This window comes from Ranitomeya variabilis, chromosome 2 (assembly GCF_051348905.1).
Source record: "Ranitomeya variabilis isolate aRanVar5 chromosome 2, aRanVar5.hap1, whole genome shotgun sequence".
NCBI classification, from domain to species: Eukaryota; Metazoa; Chordata; class Amphibia; order Anura; family Dendrobatidae; genus Ranitomeya; species Ranitomeya variabilis.
This window is the reverse complement of record NC_135233.1, coordinates 227,814,197-227,832,988: the sequence shown is the minus strand read 5'-3', so window position 1 is coordinate 227,832,988 and position 18,792 is coordinate 227,814,197. Positions and strand designations below refer to the sequence as shown.

The window sequence follows — 18,792 nt, the reverse complement described above, 5'->3', positions numbered from 1 at the left end:
ATAAGAAGTAGACCCCAATGGTAATTAAGTGGTCCAAATTAGGTTGTCTTCTGCCGAGCTTTTAGTCTGGGCCCATGAACTCTTACCTAACGGGCCTGTCCTCTATAGGATAACTACAGAAGATTTCACATACTGATAGCCCATATTTCATTTATGACACATGGTTTATGTAAGTTTCCCACGTGACCAGATATTGTCCTGACCAGCACGGTGCGTGAAGGGTCTAAAACAAACATCCAAGACAATTACATCTAATAACTAATAACCACAAAAGCTTGTGCGTGCATTCAGTGACTGCCAGGTATCGTCAGCTTCTCGACTATTATTTACCCCATGTACTCTCAGAATATTTGCACATTTATTTATTCAGTCATTCTGCCAAATATTCAGATTGTCAAAAAATACCACAGTGACATCCTTATTGTTACCACATCGCTGACATGCGGCAACACACCGAACTATTGGGCAATTTAGAAAACTCTTTTAAATTTGGGATGGGTCTTTTGTTCATGATCCTCATCAAGCTGACATCACCACCACGTGGAGCCTTTGTTCTGTGTACAACTGGCTTATATATCTTAATGGCGACTTCTTGTTACTGAATAACCGCCCTCACCTGCTCTAATAGAAAACGGTGTTATCTAATTTTATTACCTAGGTAAATACCCTGCAGTTCCCATCTGTCCATCAATACAATGCTGCAGTTCAAAGTACCGTAGTGTTATCTATGATTCTACATATAGCCCAACCTTGATCAAGCAGTCCCCTTTCCTACTTATTTTTTCCTCTAAACTTTACTTCGGTTTAGAAATAATTCCCCAGTGACCTTTTACACGAAGATATTCCAGACACCCTTCACTGAAAGGAGAATTCCCATCGGCACCCTTGACGCCAGCAGAGCTTGCCGCCGGCACCCTCGACGCCAGCAGAGATTTTGTATGATCACCCTTCATACATATAGAGATTCTCACCTGCACCTGTCACAGAAAAAGTCCTGTTTCTAATAAGACAGAGAGATAAACTCTCTCTAATTGTGATGACCTGAGATGCAATTTATGCCCCGTAGAACTACTAGTGTGACTCTTGGATGGTCTTGAATTGAGCACATTGCTTAGCTGATGACCATTTCACATGAGGTAGTGGAAAAGTCTGATATAATCAAGTACCTTTAATGGACAGTACTGGGATCCTGAAGTAGAAATGCACTATATAGCGGATGTATGGATGGGGACTTTGCAGTGTGATGTGTATCTTCTATATTATTATAGAAGTATCATATCCACTGGGAACATGTCCATAACTTCTCTGTCCCGATGTCCTTCCTCTCTCAAATCCTGTTGTTTAGGAAGTTACAAGTTTATCATAAAAAAATCCTTCCTGCTCCACAGCCTGGGGTCCCAGGCCCTGCTGCCGCTTATCTGCGGAATGCACAGGTCATATCAGCTGGACTCACCCTTTAACTGCTTACAAACCAGTCTCTGACGAGTTTTATATCACCCATGCTTCTCTGACATGTCTGGATAAGGAAAGAGTATTCAGATTGCAACATGAAGCTCCCCCATACACCTGGTACAGGGGACACCACTTGTAGCACGGGACACAAGTCAAGCCTTAACCATGGCCTGGCCAAAAGCTTATCCTCTGCCATGATCAGGTTGGAAGTCAAGCCTATACCATGATTGGGTTAAAAACCAAGCTTATATCCATAATCGGTTTACTGGCTGAGCCTATTTTATGGCCACATCGCAAGCCTTTACCATGATCAAATTTGTAGCCAAACCTGTACTATTATAGGTTCTCAAGCCAAGCCAATACCATGACTGGGTTACAAACTAAGCCTATACACTGACCAGGTTACAAACAAAGCCTATTCCTTGACTGGGTTAGAAGCCAACTCTAGATCATGACCGGTTTACAAGCTTAGACTATTTTAAGACCAGGTTACAAGCCAAGCCTATACCATGGAGTATATGCAGCGCTGGAGTCCTGGGTTCTAATCCCATCTTGGACAACATCTGCAAAGAGTTTGTATGTTCTCTCCGTGTTTGCGTGGGTTTCCTCCGGGTGCTCCGGTTTCCTCCCACATTCCAAAGACATACTGATAGGGAATTTAGATTGTGAGCCCCATTGGGGACAGCGATGATAATGTCTGTAAAGCGCTGCGGAATATGTTAGCGCTATATAAAAATAAAGATTATTATTATTATTATTACCATGGCCAGGTTGAAAGCTGAGCCTATACCATGATTGAATTACAAATGAAGCCTTTAGACCAAGCTTGTAACCCAGTCATGCTATGTGCACTTGACATGTAACCCAGTTGTGGTATAAGGTTAGCTTATAACCCGGTCATGGTATAGGCTTGGCTTGTGACCCAGTCATGGTATAGGCTTGATTAAGTGTCTGTGATCTCAAAGTGCTTCACCAGCCATTGCCGAATCTGCAGGGTATCATTTTTTGGTGTCATTTTTACTCATGCCCTTAAATAACTTTCTCAAAGGTCATCTATCCAAAGTCTGACCAAAACACATACACTTGTGGGTGTAGGAGTTTCAGTGTGGTTAAAGTGTGACTTCCAATGCTGAAAGAAGAACTGTCTGAGTTTTCACAACAGTAATAATTATTATGATATCCCTGAGCCCACAGCTTTATAATCTGAGGTCATAGTTGAACACCATTATATAAAATACAGTTCCCTTTAGTAAAACCACAGTTGCTAGCATACCTCAAGATGCCAACCTCTTAAATCGTAGAGGATGTTTCTCTAATCAGGACCCTGCCTCTGCTAAAGCTGAGAGCCACAGATCTCCAGTGACCTGTATTGATTTTCACAGGTCAACTTGTAATATCCGTAGGTGACACACATCAACCAAATCTCCACTTGATTTCGGCAAGATCAGCCAACCATCTGATGTGGTGTATGGGGGCTTTTGCCTCCTTTCTGATTGTGCATGCCCATCTCAACATAGCTACGTTGCTGCCAGTGGTTTTGGGGTTGAATCATTGGCCGGATTCGTTCCCATGACCCCATATCGATAGTTAACTCTATTGTCTTGCAGCGCTGAGGTTTTGAGTTCGAATTTCACAAAGGACAACCTCTTCATCATCAAGTTTGCTTGTTTTTCCTCATGTTTGCAGTTTTTTTGTTTTTTTTTTGGGGGGGGGTTGAACCTTTGGTACAACACCATCCATTGCAGGCTGTATACCATCCAGACATTACATCTCTGCAAGTTAGGACCCATTTACTTCCAAGATTAGCTCATAATACAATGTATATGGCTGGTGAGACTGCATGTTCTTACAGTGAAGGAATACTTGACGCTTTACAGCTCTCTAGATGAGACATATGAGGACGGTATAGAGAACATGCGAGGTAATGGAGAAAGACAATTGCTGTGATTATTACAGCGAGCGATAGCTGCTCCAGTTGTCTTAGATGTTGTTTAGAGTCTGCACTAATGCATTTGAAGCTTTAAATAGCTTTTATATGTCCCTCGTCATCTTGAACACTGTGACATAACTGAGTCACAGAGCGTTTCCAGCGCTCGGAAAAGTTTCTTCGGAGTGAAATAATTTGTCCTGAATTTTAGATTGGCCCACAACACGGTGGCAGTATAGAGAAATGATCAGTATAAAACCTAAACTGTATGTTTGCAACGTATTTATGCAACATATCTGGTATTTTATAGTACACTACTTTTTTTTACTTTTTTTTCCGCACGTATTTTGAGCTCTAGAGTGTTTTTGCAAAGACGCAGCATGCCAATTCTTTCAATGTTTTTGCAGCGTTTTTCTCTCAAATGAATGGGTGAAAAACTAAGCAAAACCGCTTAAAAAATGTGTCTGAAAAAGTCTGAAAAAAGACTGCAAATACACAACATGTGAACATCCCCTGACACAACCTCAATCTTTGTTAGCTGTGTATAAATATATATTATATAATGAATTTGGCTGCAGGTTGTAACTTGGTAATATTAGAAATCGGAGTCTGTGATTTAAGGGTGTTGCATCACTGACCGAACTACACAATCGGGGCATTTTTAATTATAGGATTCTTGTTCCAAATAACAATCCTCATCTGCATACCAATGAGTACGTGGAACTGAGCTGAGCAACCTCTTTATGGATCAGATCCAGGATAATGAGAATATAGCATTAAAGGGCAGATCCACTAAAATCATTCGCACTTTCGTTGGGATTTGTTACAGTGGATTGGGTTTAAAACCACAATGGTAGATTTTGCCACTGAATAATTTAACATCAAAATCCTCAACAGTACATTTTGTTGCAGATTTTGACTTGCCTGTTGAAATCAATGCGGAAAATTTGACAGAAATTCATGACAATGTAAAAATTTGCACAACAGATCAATTTCCACAAGTACTTCAATGCTTTTCTTTTTTTTTGCATTATTCCCTTACATTTTTTCTATGCTGAAATCGGCACAGAATCCATCCGTGTCACATTTATCCTTATGGTATGGTCACACAGTTTTGTTTTTTTTTGTTAGTTTTTTTTTTTTTTTAGGTGGACAAATCCCGACATGGTTTTCAACAAAAATCCACATCTGAAATTCATTTATTTTTTTAAGGTTTTCAGATCTCCTGTGGTTTTTGAAGTTTGTTTAACCCTCTCCCTCACCTTTATATTTTTGTTGGTGTTTTTTTTTTTTTCTTGTGACTTGCAGGTGTCAAGTATGGAACATATTCCATTAGGAATCTGCATCAAAGAGGCAACTTGTCACTTTTTTTCTTTTTTACACCTAGATGGGAAAAAAACAGGATGTATAAACAGTGATGTGGATTTCCACTGAAATCGAGCAGTATTTGAGGGTTTTTTTTTCTTTCTTTAATGGCAGGTTTGTGATGGAGGAAAGAAAAATCTGTTTCGGGTTTTTGTGATGTTGTACTAAAGGTATATATGCATTCAATTAAATAAATTCGCACGTCAATTTCTTTTCTAGATATTTTTCGGCAGCATTTTCCTGCCCAGGCTGAAATTTTGCAGCATATCCATCAAGTGTGAACAGACGCTTACGTTTTCTACCTGCAAATAATGTCTAATAGCTAAAGTTTTGAGTCTTTTCTGTTATTAAAAAAGGAACGGGGCTGATCTGCATTCAAAGACAGGTACTAAAGGAGATCTTTGTTACTTAAAGGCATTGGTGCCTACATATAAAAGGAGCCCTTTGTTTGCATCATGTAGGCTGCCCTCTCTGTTCTCATACATGGGAAAGGTACGGCTGGTGAATAGCAAGTGTGATAACCATTCATGTCATGTCTGGGACTATACCAGAGCGGATAGTGGCTAAACAAACAAGCATGAGCCTGGCAGAGAGAAGGGTGGGCTAGCAAATTTCCTCCCCCCCCCCTGTAAAAGCGAGCAACAACAGTAAAGTGTTTGCTAAATCCTTCTATTGTGTCCGCTGAAATCTGATGCTAGCCATTTGGGGGTCTTGTAGGGGAAAATGTTAGACTGGAGGTAGAACAGAACATCTGAATGCAATTAAGGCAGACTGCCCTGCACCTTGTAAACCTCGGCTCCTTCCAAATTTTTTTATTTTTTTTCTCTCCCAGGAACACCATGCGAGATATCCAATCCCCCACTCCCATAGCGTGGGCTCGGTGCATTGTTATTTTCAGCTATTTTGATTCCAGTCAATCAAAGAAAAAGTTAACTACACGGCACGGTTCCACTACATCCCACATTGCCTTGGAAACGGGAAAATCCGATCTTGATCGCCCCCCCCCCCCCCCCCATCCTTTAACGCCTTCCTAGCCGGGAAATCCGTAATTGAAAAGCAAAGACTAAAGAGTTAAGTTGTCCGAGCCCTGTACTTGTGCTATTGTATTACAGCACAGTAATCTCGAATTCCTCAAATGTAAGAACATCCCTTTTGCATTCACGGTGTTCTTTTGTGCCCATCTGTCACCTCTTCGTGATTACGGCCGGTGCCCGCGCTGTTCTGTATCTGAACACTTTAGTATTCTGGGAATACGGGCGGGCTGGGGCGGGCTGTCAGGACGTACTGAAGGGGCAGCAGGGGTGTAGTGTGATTATTATGTCTCAGGTGATACAGTAAAGCTTTTCTGTTCATCCACCAGGAAGAATCGTGTTAAATCTTCTTTTGTGACAACATCAACTTGTCCCTGTGGTTTAGTAATTATAGCCCTGACCCAGCCTTTGGCACAAACCCGTCATTCTCTCCGAGCCTTTGTCAGTAATGAACTAAACCCATCATCTCCTGTTGCCTCCGAAGTTCTCGTTTTTTTACATAAGCTATGTGACAAGACAAAAGGAGATGCTGTATCCGTTACGTACGCTGCTCCCTACACGCTGAGGTGCCCACTAACGTCGGCAGCAGGAAAACAGAATCCGACTTTTAATAAGGTTTTCTCCATTTGTACCTGTCGCGTACATGCAGCGGTTTCTGGACTGTCACCTTATTTTACATTGTAAACCTTATGGGCAAATGCAATCTCCTGGTAGTTTTCCCAGAGCCCTTGAAGGAAGCATGGAAATGTTGTATTGACCTTGTCTCATTCGAACCCAGAGCACCTAAGATTGTAGCGGATCCAGTCTAGGGTGCCAAATTGTGCTCTGCAAATTTCACTCTATGCATTTTACCTTGCCCAGATCCATTTCCGCATTTACAGAAATTACTTTGGGCAAGCTGTAATTTATGTGAATAGTTCGATGAGCCTGTAACACATACGATGAAGGGTGCACCTGCTGCCGTATAAGGTACAGAAAGCATTTTCCCGCAGCCGTCTTTCTGCAGGTGCTGCGGGCCCCCTCTTTTGCTGCTCCCTTTGGTTCAGTACCAGGCAGCTGACCCACAGGTCTGTAGTGTTACACAGAAGGGATTGTGGCAATGTCTTATTGTCCTTTTGTGCCTTTTAGGGGGAGGAGAGCAGGCCATTGTTACGCCAGTGTTTGGAGAAATTCCATCCCTGCTGCTCTATAATGTGTCTTTGTTTTTACAAACAAGCCGAAGAAATAACCCCCCAGCACAGGCGCTGCTGTACAGACGGCAGGGGGGAGAGTGAACTCTCTGACATGGGAATGCTCATCTCTTCTGAAATCAGCGGTCATGGCGTGGGGTTTATTACTGCAAACCAATAAATGGGATAAAGTTTTGGAAAATTTTTGCATCGTACAATATAACCTGCAGAAGTAGGATACGCAAATTTTGGTATTGACTGGCTCTATGATCCCTTATATTATATGAGAGTAAATGAAGTTGTTCTTAAACATATTAAACCAATTTATTTTTCTCAGATAGTTGTCCATTAGGTGGCACTGTTCTCTTCTTCTCTTCCATGTTGTTTTGAGGTTGAAAAATCATTGAAATTGCATTAAATACAAGGATGGGTTCCAACTGTAAACAACACAGAAGATGCAGTATAATCATAGTAGTGTTATTCTCTGCTAAAAACCATTACATGGTGTAGGGCGTATATCAGGGATGAGACCAATTGTGGTGTTTTCCTTACTTGAAAGTGTGCCGCATGTGTCAAATTCTTGGTGGGTCTCATTTCTACCTTCTCTCATGCTGTAAGGTTGGACTTTGACCTTCCATGATCCCTGAAGAATTTTAGGAATGTGTTGATTGGAAAACTTGTTCCTGCCTGCAGGCCCAGGAATCCGGTTGGTCCACCTATGGCATACATCAGACCAGTTGCCTTTGCTTATGTTTATCACTAGAGATAAGACTGGCAATTCAAGTTTTGTTTTTTTTCTACCCCTTGATGGTATACTGGAATATTGTGAAATTCTGGCCCTTGACATATTCCAGAAACCTTTATCACAGGTCGTATCCCTATAGATAAGAAAATGGAAATTGCATGTTCTTGCTGACACAGGCCCCGTCACACATAGCGATTTACCAACGATCACGACCAGCGATACGACCTGGCCGTGATCGTTGGTAAGTCGCTGTGTGGTCGCTGGGGAGCTGTCACACAGACAGCTCTCTCCAGAGACCAACGATCAGGGGAACGACTTCGGCATCGTTGAAACTGTCTTCAACGATGCCGAAGTCCCCCTGCAGCACCCGGGTAACCAGGGTAAACATCGGGTTACTAAGCGCAGGGCCGCGCTTAGTAACCCGATGTTTACCCTGGTTACCAAAAAAAACAAACAGTACATACTCACCATCTGATGTCCGTCAGGTCCCTCGCCGTCTGCTTCCTGCTCTGACTGAGATCCGGCCGTACAGTGAGAGCAGAGCACAGCGGTGACGTCACTGCTGTGCTGTGCTCTCACTTTCACTTTGCGGCACTCAGTCAGAGCAGGAAGCAGACGGCAAGGGACCTGACGGACATCAGATGGTGAGTATGTACTGTTTGTTTTTTTTTACATTTACGCTGGTAACCAGGGTAAACACCGGGTTACTAAGCGCGGCCCTGCTGTTCTGTTCTTTTGGTCCATATCGCCATCCGTACTCGCACCCCTCGTCACGTGCGCGGTCACGTCACCACGGCTCACAGGTCCTGCGCAGGCGCCGTTTACACTGCTCGCACCGGAGGGGGATTCGAGTTGTCTCCACGAGATTGCTGTGCTGCATACGGGGGTTGCACGAATTGTTACCGGCCCGAGCAATCAAGCGGAATCTGGAGAACTTTCCTCAACAGCAGACTTTCATTCAGGACGACTTTTACTTCCCTTATGGCTTCACATTAAGGGTAAGAATCGATCATTCTTTTTAACCAGGCGTGCATGCTGGTTCACTGATTTTAAGTTTATTAATTCAGCCTTGGGCTTATATCATTCCCTTTTTCCTTTGTTTTACATTCTGTGGGGAAGTAGTACCGATAGGCAGCTATACCAGCGCAAGTACCGATGTGTACATTTTCATGTCCACATCTATTTAATAGCATTTGTATTATTTACAATCCTCTGTGGTGATTGTTGTACTCGCTGCAGGCAAACTGCCTTGTGACTCATAGCGCCACTCATAACCTTCTTTTCAAAGGATATTTCCTGCCATACCCATTAGAATATCCATTAGATAGCAGAGGAGAGGGTCCGACTGGTGAGAACCTATTCTGGTCATTGTCATTACTGTCATGCTTCTCTAGTGACCTATCGCTAGGATATGCCCTCACTTTTTAATCGGTGGTGATCCAATGTCTGAGAACCCACCGATCTTGAGCATAAACAGGTTGCGTTCCTGATTTTGCACTGCGCCCCCTTCACTGTTATACATAAATGTGGCCAGCTGTAGTTCCCTGCACAGAGAGGTCTCCAAGGCACCAATTTGCAAGGAAAACTGCTAAATCATCCACTTCATCTTCAGGATTGGTGAGGATCCCAAAGGCCAAAGGTGGCATGTTGCATCTAGAGTTGAGGAAAAAGATTCTTAAAGGCCCTGGTCTAGCGTCCTTGTCAGTAGTCTATGGCCACCGGACAAGGGAATTGCGACCCTCTTCCTTCCTTCGGCATTCTCGGTGCTTCTTCAGATTAGTAGACTGCGCAAAATCACTTTGTTGCGTTGTGGCACAACGGTCGTCCATGGCCACTAGACCAGGGCTCTGTTAATCCTTTTACTTATGTCTAGCATGTCCGTTGGAATTTACTTCAATTTATAAGCTTGGAAATCCCTTTAAAGTAAATTAAAAATATGGAGACATCCAATGGAGTGTCAAATGGTTTGTCGATGGCGGTCCAACCAAGCTTAGGAAACCATGGACTCTAGATCATACTGTGGAAAAAAAGAAAAGTACAGAATTTACCCAATTGCACAAAAATGTAGGTATAACAGTGTATGGTGGGGAAAAACATTGCAGTGAGTCCATCCAATACAGAAAAGTGTTCAGTTTCTTCTACCGGCCATTGAATTATGACCGTGATGGCTGTAATCTTCAGGACTTTATGGGATACTTTCAGGAAGTTCCCCCCTAATAATTTCTTTCATTATTCTACTACAATACACGAAAAAATTATTTCGAAGTAACCTTAAGCCAAAGTCTACTGAAGTCCAAGAACTGTGTAGTGTCAACACCGGCAGCAAAACTTGTAACGTCATTTATAATTGTGAGTTATGAGGCCAATTTGTTCCAATTTTTGAGGCATTAGTAATCTTTTTGGCTTTATTTGGTTTATCGACAAGTTTGTGAAGGTTTTAGATGCGTTCACAATTAAAATTATAGTACACAAACCGTTAACATCCAGGACAATGTTTAGTTCACCTGGTATTTTTGTTTTTACTTGGGCTTGTCCTAATTGTGTGGCAAAGCCTAGTTCTGTTTACAGGACCCCTTTTCCGAGACATGTTATAATGCATTCATCCGAAACTGGAAAGTGATATTAAGGGAGTATAACTGGACCTAAATTTTTGTGTTTCACAGAGAACAATTAACACATCCTCTCTAAAGATTAAGGTGTTCAGAGGTACCCAATGGAGTAGTATGAACCTGAGCTAGGGCAAAGCACGTTCCATTAAAGTCAACCAGGAGACTCCTGGGTGGTAAGGGATTGAGTAAAGTCTCCTGGTCTTTTCTCAGAATTGTCTCAATGCCAGTGCAAGCCTGGTTGCTAGGGACTGTCCTTAACAACCCCAATAGTTTAGCTGTCCGACATCATTACAGTCTGTTCTTGAGAAAATGAACACTTCCATTCAGTTGAAACAGATTAAGGCCAAGTTCACACAAGGGTATTTCATGGTCTGTATAATGAACGCAATGCCTGGACTGGCCGCAGGTCTCCAGACCATAATGTACAGTCTCATAGATACATTTGATGCTTTACGTGCAGGTCGGGAGACCCAGCATCAGAACAGACGGACCGTGAAATACGCTTGTGTGAACCCGGGCTAAGATTTCCTGAGGATGACCATAGGATGACCATCAGAAAAGGTGGCAGAAAACGATAGAGCAAAGTTTCCTTGCTCTTTATATGCACTGAGATCCCTGCCCATGTAGGCCTGAGGTCGAAGACCTGTTTAATCTGAGACATATTGGTTGCTAGGGACGCTCTCTCCTCGACAACCCCAGTAATTTTTAGCCATCAAACCTCATTATACACACTTGTTGCGAAAACTAATGGGTCCAGTCCACTGTATATAACAGATTAAGAGCTTGAATGTCTGATTGTTTGAGACAGACTGGTTGCTAGGGATATTCTCTCCTTGACAACCCCAGTAATGAAGCAGTGAAACAGGATTATAAACTCTTGTTGAGCAAAGTATTGCTGCCATCCCACTGGTTTTAACAGTTCCTGTGTTCTCTTTAATCACTTACGTCCCCTCCACCCGCTGTTATAAGAACGTATATTTTTATTTTTGTAAAAAGCCATTTCCTTCCGCCATACCTTGTTAAGACCGCAACGGTTTTGCACATGTTTTATTTTTTGCAGGAAATATGACCTTACCACAGTACAGATGATTTAGCATCTCCTGTCCCCGCTGTGTTGAGGGAGGTTCTGTCAGTCATGTTAACTGGTGTTTACGGCTTCACCGGGTCCCCAGCCGCCACTTGCATCAGTTTGTTATCTCTGTATCATGACCTGCGCCAGATATCCCTCTCCCTAGTGTCTGATAAGGGAGTAAAGCAAGATTACTGCGTGCGGCTTGTAATGTTCCGCCAACCCATGGCTGTCCTTCCATGTTCCAATCAATGGTGTTGACATTGTGAATTAGGGTTTTGCTATATATGATACCACATACCTATATTCAACTTTTCCTATATATACACCGTACCTAAAAACTTTACATATATATATATATATATATATATATATATATATATATATATATATATATATATTTTTTTTAAAGATTTAATTTGGCTTCTTAAACAGGCCTTACCCCTAGGATAGTGGACCGACAGCTACTCATCTCACTCCCATACATATGCACGCTCATCAAGCGTGAGCGTGCATGTGTTCTCAGTTGAAGTAATTGCTAGACACCTGGCAGCAGCTTATCTACCTTTAAAAGAGTTGTTCACTATTTCAACACGCATTCCAAATGGCCCTAGGGTGGTGGGAAAACCAAAAAAAAGATACTCCCCTACAGGACCAGCTGTACAGAACCTCTGTACTCTGCACTGTGCCCCCTCCCCCGGTCTCATAGCTTCTTCTGACTCGGGTAGAAGAGTACAGTGTGACCACTGCTGCCGGCTTTGATCGGCTACAGCCTTCATAATCAGTCTGAGCCTGAAAAAACAATTCCTCTTCTGGCTTCGATGGAATGTGAAGGCTGCAGTCGATCAGCAGCCGCTGATTGGCTGCAGTGCTCAAGTGATGAACTTTGCTCCCAGGACACTGGACACAGAGGATTAATTCCAGTCTGATAGGTGAATATCTTGGTTTTTTTTTCCATCAGCCTGAATTCATTAATTCAAGATTAAAAGGATTGAGCATCTTAAAATTGCACCATGCCCAATCCTTATTTCTCCCTGATGTATGCCATTTGGAGACATTACGTACATCCTCATGCATTCTAGAAGGTCTGCAAGTTTGTGAAACTTTTACTTTCTGGGTGACAACCAATATGGCCGCCATCCCCTCCACCTAACAGTGAGATTGATGCGTGTATTCCTCGGATATGCTGCCAGTGTCAGGGGTCTAACTGTGGGAAAACAAGGCACCATGGTATCTTTTAATGGCAAATATTCCTAATTATAATTAATTATAGTTAGTATTGGATATTAATATTCATTAGTTTTGCCGATTCTGCAACAGACGTTGAAAGCGCCCCAAATGTAGGTTCTGTCCAGAGGACTCCCAGCTACCCGCGGGCCTGCATTCACCTGCCATAGAAAACCACTTGGAAGATTTGACAGAAGGTTATCATCTGCTGAAAAGGAATAGCAATTACTGAGCCTGCTCCTAGACCGGAGCTGCTCTTCGCTTCTGGGCTCATTCTAATGGGTCTCATCACTTTTTTTTTTTTATTATCTCGGCCTGTGCAGCCGGCTGTGAAGTAAAGGAAGTTCTGCTAGATATGGCAGCTTGGCCGCCCATCAGCTGCAATCACACATCGCTGGGTTTTCAATCAGTATAATTACTGCAACATTTTTACCTGCGTGGTTGTCAGATTTGTCAAGATGCTGAAAGCGTAGTCTGGGCCCAGAATAACTTGCGGCATATTATTGCCTATTAACTTTATTTTCAGTCTTATATTAATCGTTGCACCTTGTGCCAATCTCATGGGGACCGATTGCTGCACAAAATGCTTCCAAATAATGCACATGGGGGTTGTATAGCTTACGAATCAGTATTGTTCTGCAGCCATACCTTGTAGTAACACCTCCTTCAAGGCTTAGGCCATAAAAAGAAAAATTCTGACATTATTTGCATGAACCAGGAAGCGCAGGATGAACACTGATTATAGATCCTTGACGTGATGCCTATAATTGGGAAGTGACGGCTCCTTGAAATAGACAATTTGATTTTTGGGGGGTGTTTTTTTTTTTTTTTTTTTTGAGCCGTGGTGATTATAAAAGACTAGCTATTGAACCCGTTCTACGCCCGGGTGGCGAGCATTTATATTGGTATATGGTCACCATCCTGTCATGTGCTGCTCCATCCTGCGTCCCCATCCTGTCATGTGCTGCTCCATCCTGCGTCCCCATCCTGTCATGTGCTCCTCCATCCTGCGGCCCCATCCTGTCATGTGCTGCTCCATCCTGCGCCCCCATCCTGTCATGTGCTCCTCCATCCTGCGCCCCCATCCTGTCATGTGCTGCTCAATCCTTCGTCCCCATCCTGTCATGTGCTCCCATCCTGCGCCCCCATCCTGTCATATGCTGCTCCATCCTACACCCCCATCCTGTCATGTGTGTGCCCCCATTCTGTCATGTGCTGCTCCCATCCTGTCATGTGCTGCTCCCATCCTGCGCCCCATCCTGTCATGTGCTCCCATCCTGCACCCCCATCCTGTCATGTGCTGCTCCCATCGTGCGCAATCATTCTGTCATGTGCTGCTCCCATCCCGCGCCCCCATTCTGCCTGTTCCTGTTTCCATTCTGCCATATGTTGCTCCCATCTTTCTCTCTCCGGCTCTACTGCCCGAGTGCGGCTGTGCTGAGTGCGGGCGGCTGTGCTGAGTGCGGGCGGCTGTGCTGAGTGCGGGCGGCTGTGCTGAGTGCGGGCGGCTGTGCTGAGTGCGGGCGGCTGTGCTGAGTGCGGGCGGCTGTGCTGAGTGCGGGCGGCTGTGCTGAGTGCGGGCGGCTGTGCTGAGTGCGGGCGGCTGTGCTGAGTGCGGGCGGCTGTGCGTGGCTCTGCTGACTGCGGGCGGCTGTGCGTGGCTCTGCTGACTGCGGGCGGCTGTGCGTGGCTCTGCTGACTGCGGGCGGCTGTGCGTGGCTCTGCTGAGTGCGGGCGGCTGTGCGTGGCTCTGCTGAGTGCGGGCGGCTGTGCGTGGCTCTGCTGAGTGCGGGCGGCTGTGCGTGGCTCTGCTGAGTGCGGGCGGCTGTGCGTGGCTCTGCTGAGTGCGGGCGGCTGTGCGTGGCTCTGCTGAGTGCGGGCGGCTGTGCGTGGCTCTGCTGAGTGCGGGCGGCTGTGCGTGGCTCTGCTGAGTGCGGGCGGCTGTGCGTGGCTCTGCTGAGTGCGGGCGGCTGTGCGTGGCTCTGCTGAGTGCGGGCGGCTGTGCGTGGCTCTGCTGAGTGCGGGCGGCTGTGCGTGGCTCTGCTGAGTGCGGGCGGCTGTGCGTGGCTCTGCTGAGTGCGGGCGGCTGTGCGTGGCTCTGCTGAGTGCGGGCGGCTGTGCGTGGCTCTGCTGAGTGCGGGCGGCTGTGCGTGGCTCTGCTGAGTGCGGGCGGCTGTGCGTGGCTCTGCTGAGTGCGGGCGGCTGTGCGTGGCTCTGCTGAGTGCGGGCGGCTGTGCGTGGCTCTGCTGAGTGCGGGCGGCTGTGCGTGGCTCTGCTGAGTGCGGGCGGCTGTGCGTGGCTCTGCTGAGTGCGGGCGGCTGTGCGTGGCTCTGCTGAGTGCGGGCGGCTGTGCGTGGCTCTGCTGAGTGCGGGCGGCTGTGCGTGGCTCTGCTGAGTGCGGGCGGCTGTGCGTGGCTCTGCTGAGTGCGGGCGGCTGTGCGTGGCTCTGCTGAGTGCGGGCGGCTGTGCGTGGCTCTGCTGAGTGCGGGCGGCTGTGCGTGGCTCTGCTGAGTGCGGGCGGCTGTGCGTGGCTCTGCTGAGTGCGGGCGGCTGTGCGTGGCTCTGCTGAGTGCGGGCGGCTGTGCGTGGCTCTGCTGAGTGCGGGCGGCTGTGCGTGGCTCTGCTGACTGCGGGCGGCTGTGCGTGGCTCTGCTGACTGCGGGCGGCTGTGCGTGGCTCTGCTGACTGCGGGCGGCTGTGCGTGGCTCTGCTGACTGCGGGGGGCTGTGCGTGGCTCTGCTGACTGCGGGGGGCTGTGCGTGGCTCTGCTGAGTGCGGGCGGCTGTGCGTGGCTCTGCTGACTGCGGGCGGCTGTGCGTGGCTCTGCTGACTGCGGGCGGCTGTGCGTGGCTCTGCTGACTGCGGGGGGCTGTGCGTGGCTCTGCTGACTGCGGGGGGCTGTGCGTGGCTCTGCTGACTGCGGGCGGCTGTGCGTGGCTCTGCTGACTGCGGGGGGCTGTGCGTGGCTCTGCTGACTGCGGGGGGCTGTGCGTGGCTCTGCTGACTGCGGGGGGCTGTGCGTGGCTCTGCTGACTGCGGGGGGCTGTGCGTGGCTCTGCTGACTGCGGGGGGCTGTGCGTGGCTCTGCTGACTGCGGGCGGCTGTGCGTGGCTGTGCTGGGGGCCTGAGCAGGCGAGGACACCGGCGCGCTGTGGGGGTCAGGTGCCGGGGTCGCCGCTAGCTCAGGCCCCCGGCACTTGCTATATTTACCTGTCCTCCCGTTCCACTGCTGCGCGCGGCTCCATCTTCCTGGTCCTGTCCTCTGGCTGTGACTGTTCAGTCAGAGGGCGGCGCGCATTAAGCGCGTCATCGTGCCCTCTGAACTGAACGTCTCAGGCAGAGGATGTGGAGGACGGAGGCTCGCGCGCAGCGGTGGAACGGAGGACAGGTAAATATACTCACCCTCCTGGCTCCGTGGCTCGTCCCCGCTTCTCCGTTGGAGATCGCGGTGTGCGTTCAGTGCTTACGCATACCGCGATCTCCTGGGAGCGTCACTCTGTGGGGTCCAGACTGCGCCGGCGCTTGCGCTTGCGCAGTCTATAAAGGCTTCGGACAGAGTGACGCTCCCAGCGTTATATTATAGATTTAACACCAAGCGTCGTTCTGTGCTGTGACAGCTCATTTGCAGGGTAATCTGAGTGATGCTTCCGTTCAGTGTGGGTGCAGGTTCTGCAATGGAAGCCGCTGAGGTGCTCACAAGATGAAAGAGCAGACTTCTCGCACTTGTCAGACGGTTGTGGCTTTAGCTGCGGAAGTGAGAAACAGTCAGCAGCAATGAGTGAGAGCCGTTGCCCTAAAAAGGAAAAAAAAAAAAACATACTGTGCAGCGGTATCTGGGGGGTTTAGTGCAAATTGAAGATTTACTATTCAAAAAGTCAGGAGCCCATATCAAGCTTTGCTTGTTAGGAGCCCCCCATGCATACTTGCAAATTTTGAGAACTCCCATACAAATTGGAGCACAGAGCCGCGCAGAGAGAAATTGGTACAGAGAGCTCTCTCTTCCATAATGGATGCGGGTCCCGCACCCATCATTCATTTGTTATATCCTATGCTTACTTCAGTAGCTAAGCCATCTCCCTTCAGTATCACTGGTGCAAAGACAGAGGTAGGAAGCTGGCTTGCCTTTGAAATGAGCAGTCAGCCAGCCCCCTTCACACATGGATGGTAGAAAAAATGCACAACTCGGAAGAGGACTCGGGATTGGCGCAGAGGCTGCAGATTATGTCAGATGTATATATGAGAGAGAGAGAGCTAAATTTCCTAATTTAGTGAGATTTACCTCCAATTTTGGATTGGCACTGCGGCCTGGTTTAACTACGATGTTTAATTCTCCTTTTTATGTTATTTTGTCTATGGACTAGAAATCTAGATGTGACCTGGATTGTGTCTTTTTCCGCCTTGCGAGACCTCGTTCATAAATTTTGACTAAATGTGTCACCTTCTGTCTCTTATCACAGGGAGGAAGTACAAGAAAACTGTGTTCGCTGGAAGAAAAAGATGACCTTTGTCTGTAAAATGAGTGCCAACCCTGCAACTGGCGTGCTGGACCCGTGTATCTGCAGAGTCTCCGTCAGGAAGGTACGCAGATGACATAAATTGGGATTTGAGGTTGGGGGGCTTTGGGGGTTAGTTGGCATTTGCTTAAAGAGACTATTATGTCTGCTAAGCCTGATAATCAGAGCGTGCAGCCTATGGATTTAGTACGATGCTGAGACCATGTAATTATGCACGGAGGGGATGTGGGATTGAATTGGCAGAATGATCTCATCGGTAGATATACAGTTGTAATAGCATGCAGATTAACTGCAAGCAGGCCCACCACTTGCAAACTCCATTTTGTGCGGTTAAAGGGGGCCAGTATTTTGATGCTTTTGAGATCAGCCATTGTTTACAGTATAACAGGATACTCCTAGAAGTCACTGACTAAGAGCCGGGAGACCCCCATATTTATACATTAGATGGTTGGTTGGTGCTACCGAAATTGGCATATTTATCCGGCATTAACGAGTATGGCCACCTTAAGGTTATCAACCAAGCCACTTTGTACTGTGCTGAATGCTAATGCAACCATTAAAGGGGTATTCCAATATAAATAACATATTATTCACTCTATGAATGAAAATCCAAACTCTGGATCTCACCAACCGCCAGGACAGAGGACCCATGTCATTTGTTTCTCCCCCGCTGTAAGACCGCAACCCAGTGGATTGCATAAAACTAGTTTTGCATGCTCCTTACTGCACCATTCAACCCCCATGCATATGCATGATCGCTCCAGCAGAGCATACATGTGTTTTTCAATGTGGAGACTAGAGTCCCCTGTTCCCTTCCCAGTCAGTATGGGTTGAATAGATCATTTGGGCCTGTATGCACCCTACTGCTCCATTCAAACTGGTCTCTGGTCCCAGCAGTCAGACTGGCACTGATCTTGCAATTATCTCCATCCAGTGGACACAAAATAATTGTTTGCACCAGAATACCCCTTTAATTCTAGAAAAACTAAACATGTGGAAAAGAAACCGTGCCTCTAGTGGCCAATATGTTAGGGGGTATGGAGATTTGCATTTTTTCTTTGTAAATGTAATAATCTGTCATATGCATTATTAGAAAATCACATATAGAAAGTATTTTGCTTTCCTTTGGTTCTACCTTTGTGCATAATGACTGTCACTGTATTTGTGGCACGGTGTAGCCATGTAGATGGTTCGATTCTACATAGTTATCCGCTCCGATGCGCCATATGTGACGCTCTGCATGTCAGATGTGGGATTTACTTTAACCCTCTGTGACAGCATGACCCTCGTGTATGTTATTACTGCAGATCCGGGCTCGGACTATCACGCTAGTGCAGCCGATTCTCACGTGCTGGTTATGTGGTTTGTTGATAGTGTCTCACTGGAAATAATAATCTGTCTTTTCCTGTTACAGGAACTAAAGGGTGGAAAAACATTTTCAAAGGTAAGACGGAGGACATAATTCAGTCACCATACACCATTCCCCTCACACCAGTTCTGACCACAAAGTCCTTCAAGGGCTGCACAGCTAAGAAAATAGGGAGCATGGTACAGTATCATAAAAATAGGGTTCAAAGATAAAGAATAAAGCATATTGGATAGGATATCCTATTGACATGCAATCAGTTATAAGTATAAAAGGCAATGGACACCTTTGCATTTTTTTGCAGTTCGTGTAGAATGT

General features: G+C 46.3%; 1 protein-coding gene across 3 annotated transcripts in view; it reads left to right on the top strand.

The window, feature by feature from the left end:
• EEIG1 (estrogen-induced osteoclastogenesis regulator 1) overlaps window positions 1–18,792 on the top strand; it is a 58,770-nt gene that overhangs the window by 21,867 nt on the left and 18,111 nt on the right. The window contains exons 1-3 of one of the 3 annotated variants that reach the window (XM_077283869.1): window positions 15,887–15,982; window positions 17,052–17,172; window positions 18,523–18,552. In XM_077283869.1, the coding sequence (XP_077139984.1) occupies window positions 17,092–17,172; window positions 18,523–18,552 (111 nt within the window). In that variant the 5' untranslated portion in view covers window positions 15,887–15,982; window positions 17,052–17,091. Of the gene's footprint in view, window positions 1–15,886; window positions 15,983–16,204; window positions 16,224–17,051; window positions 17,173–18,522; window positions 18,553–18,792 lie in introns of those variants that run through there. The other 2 variants (XM_077283870.1, XM_077283868.1) reach the window with 2 other exon arrangements.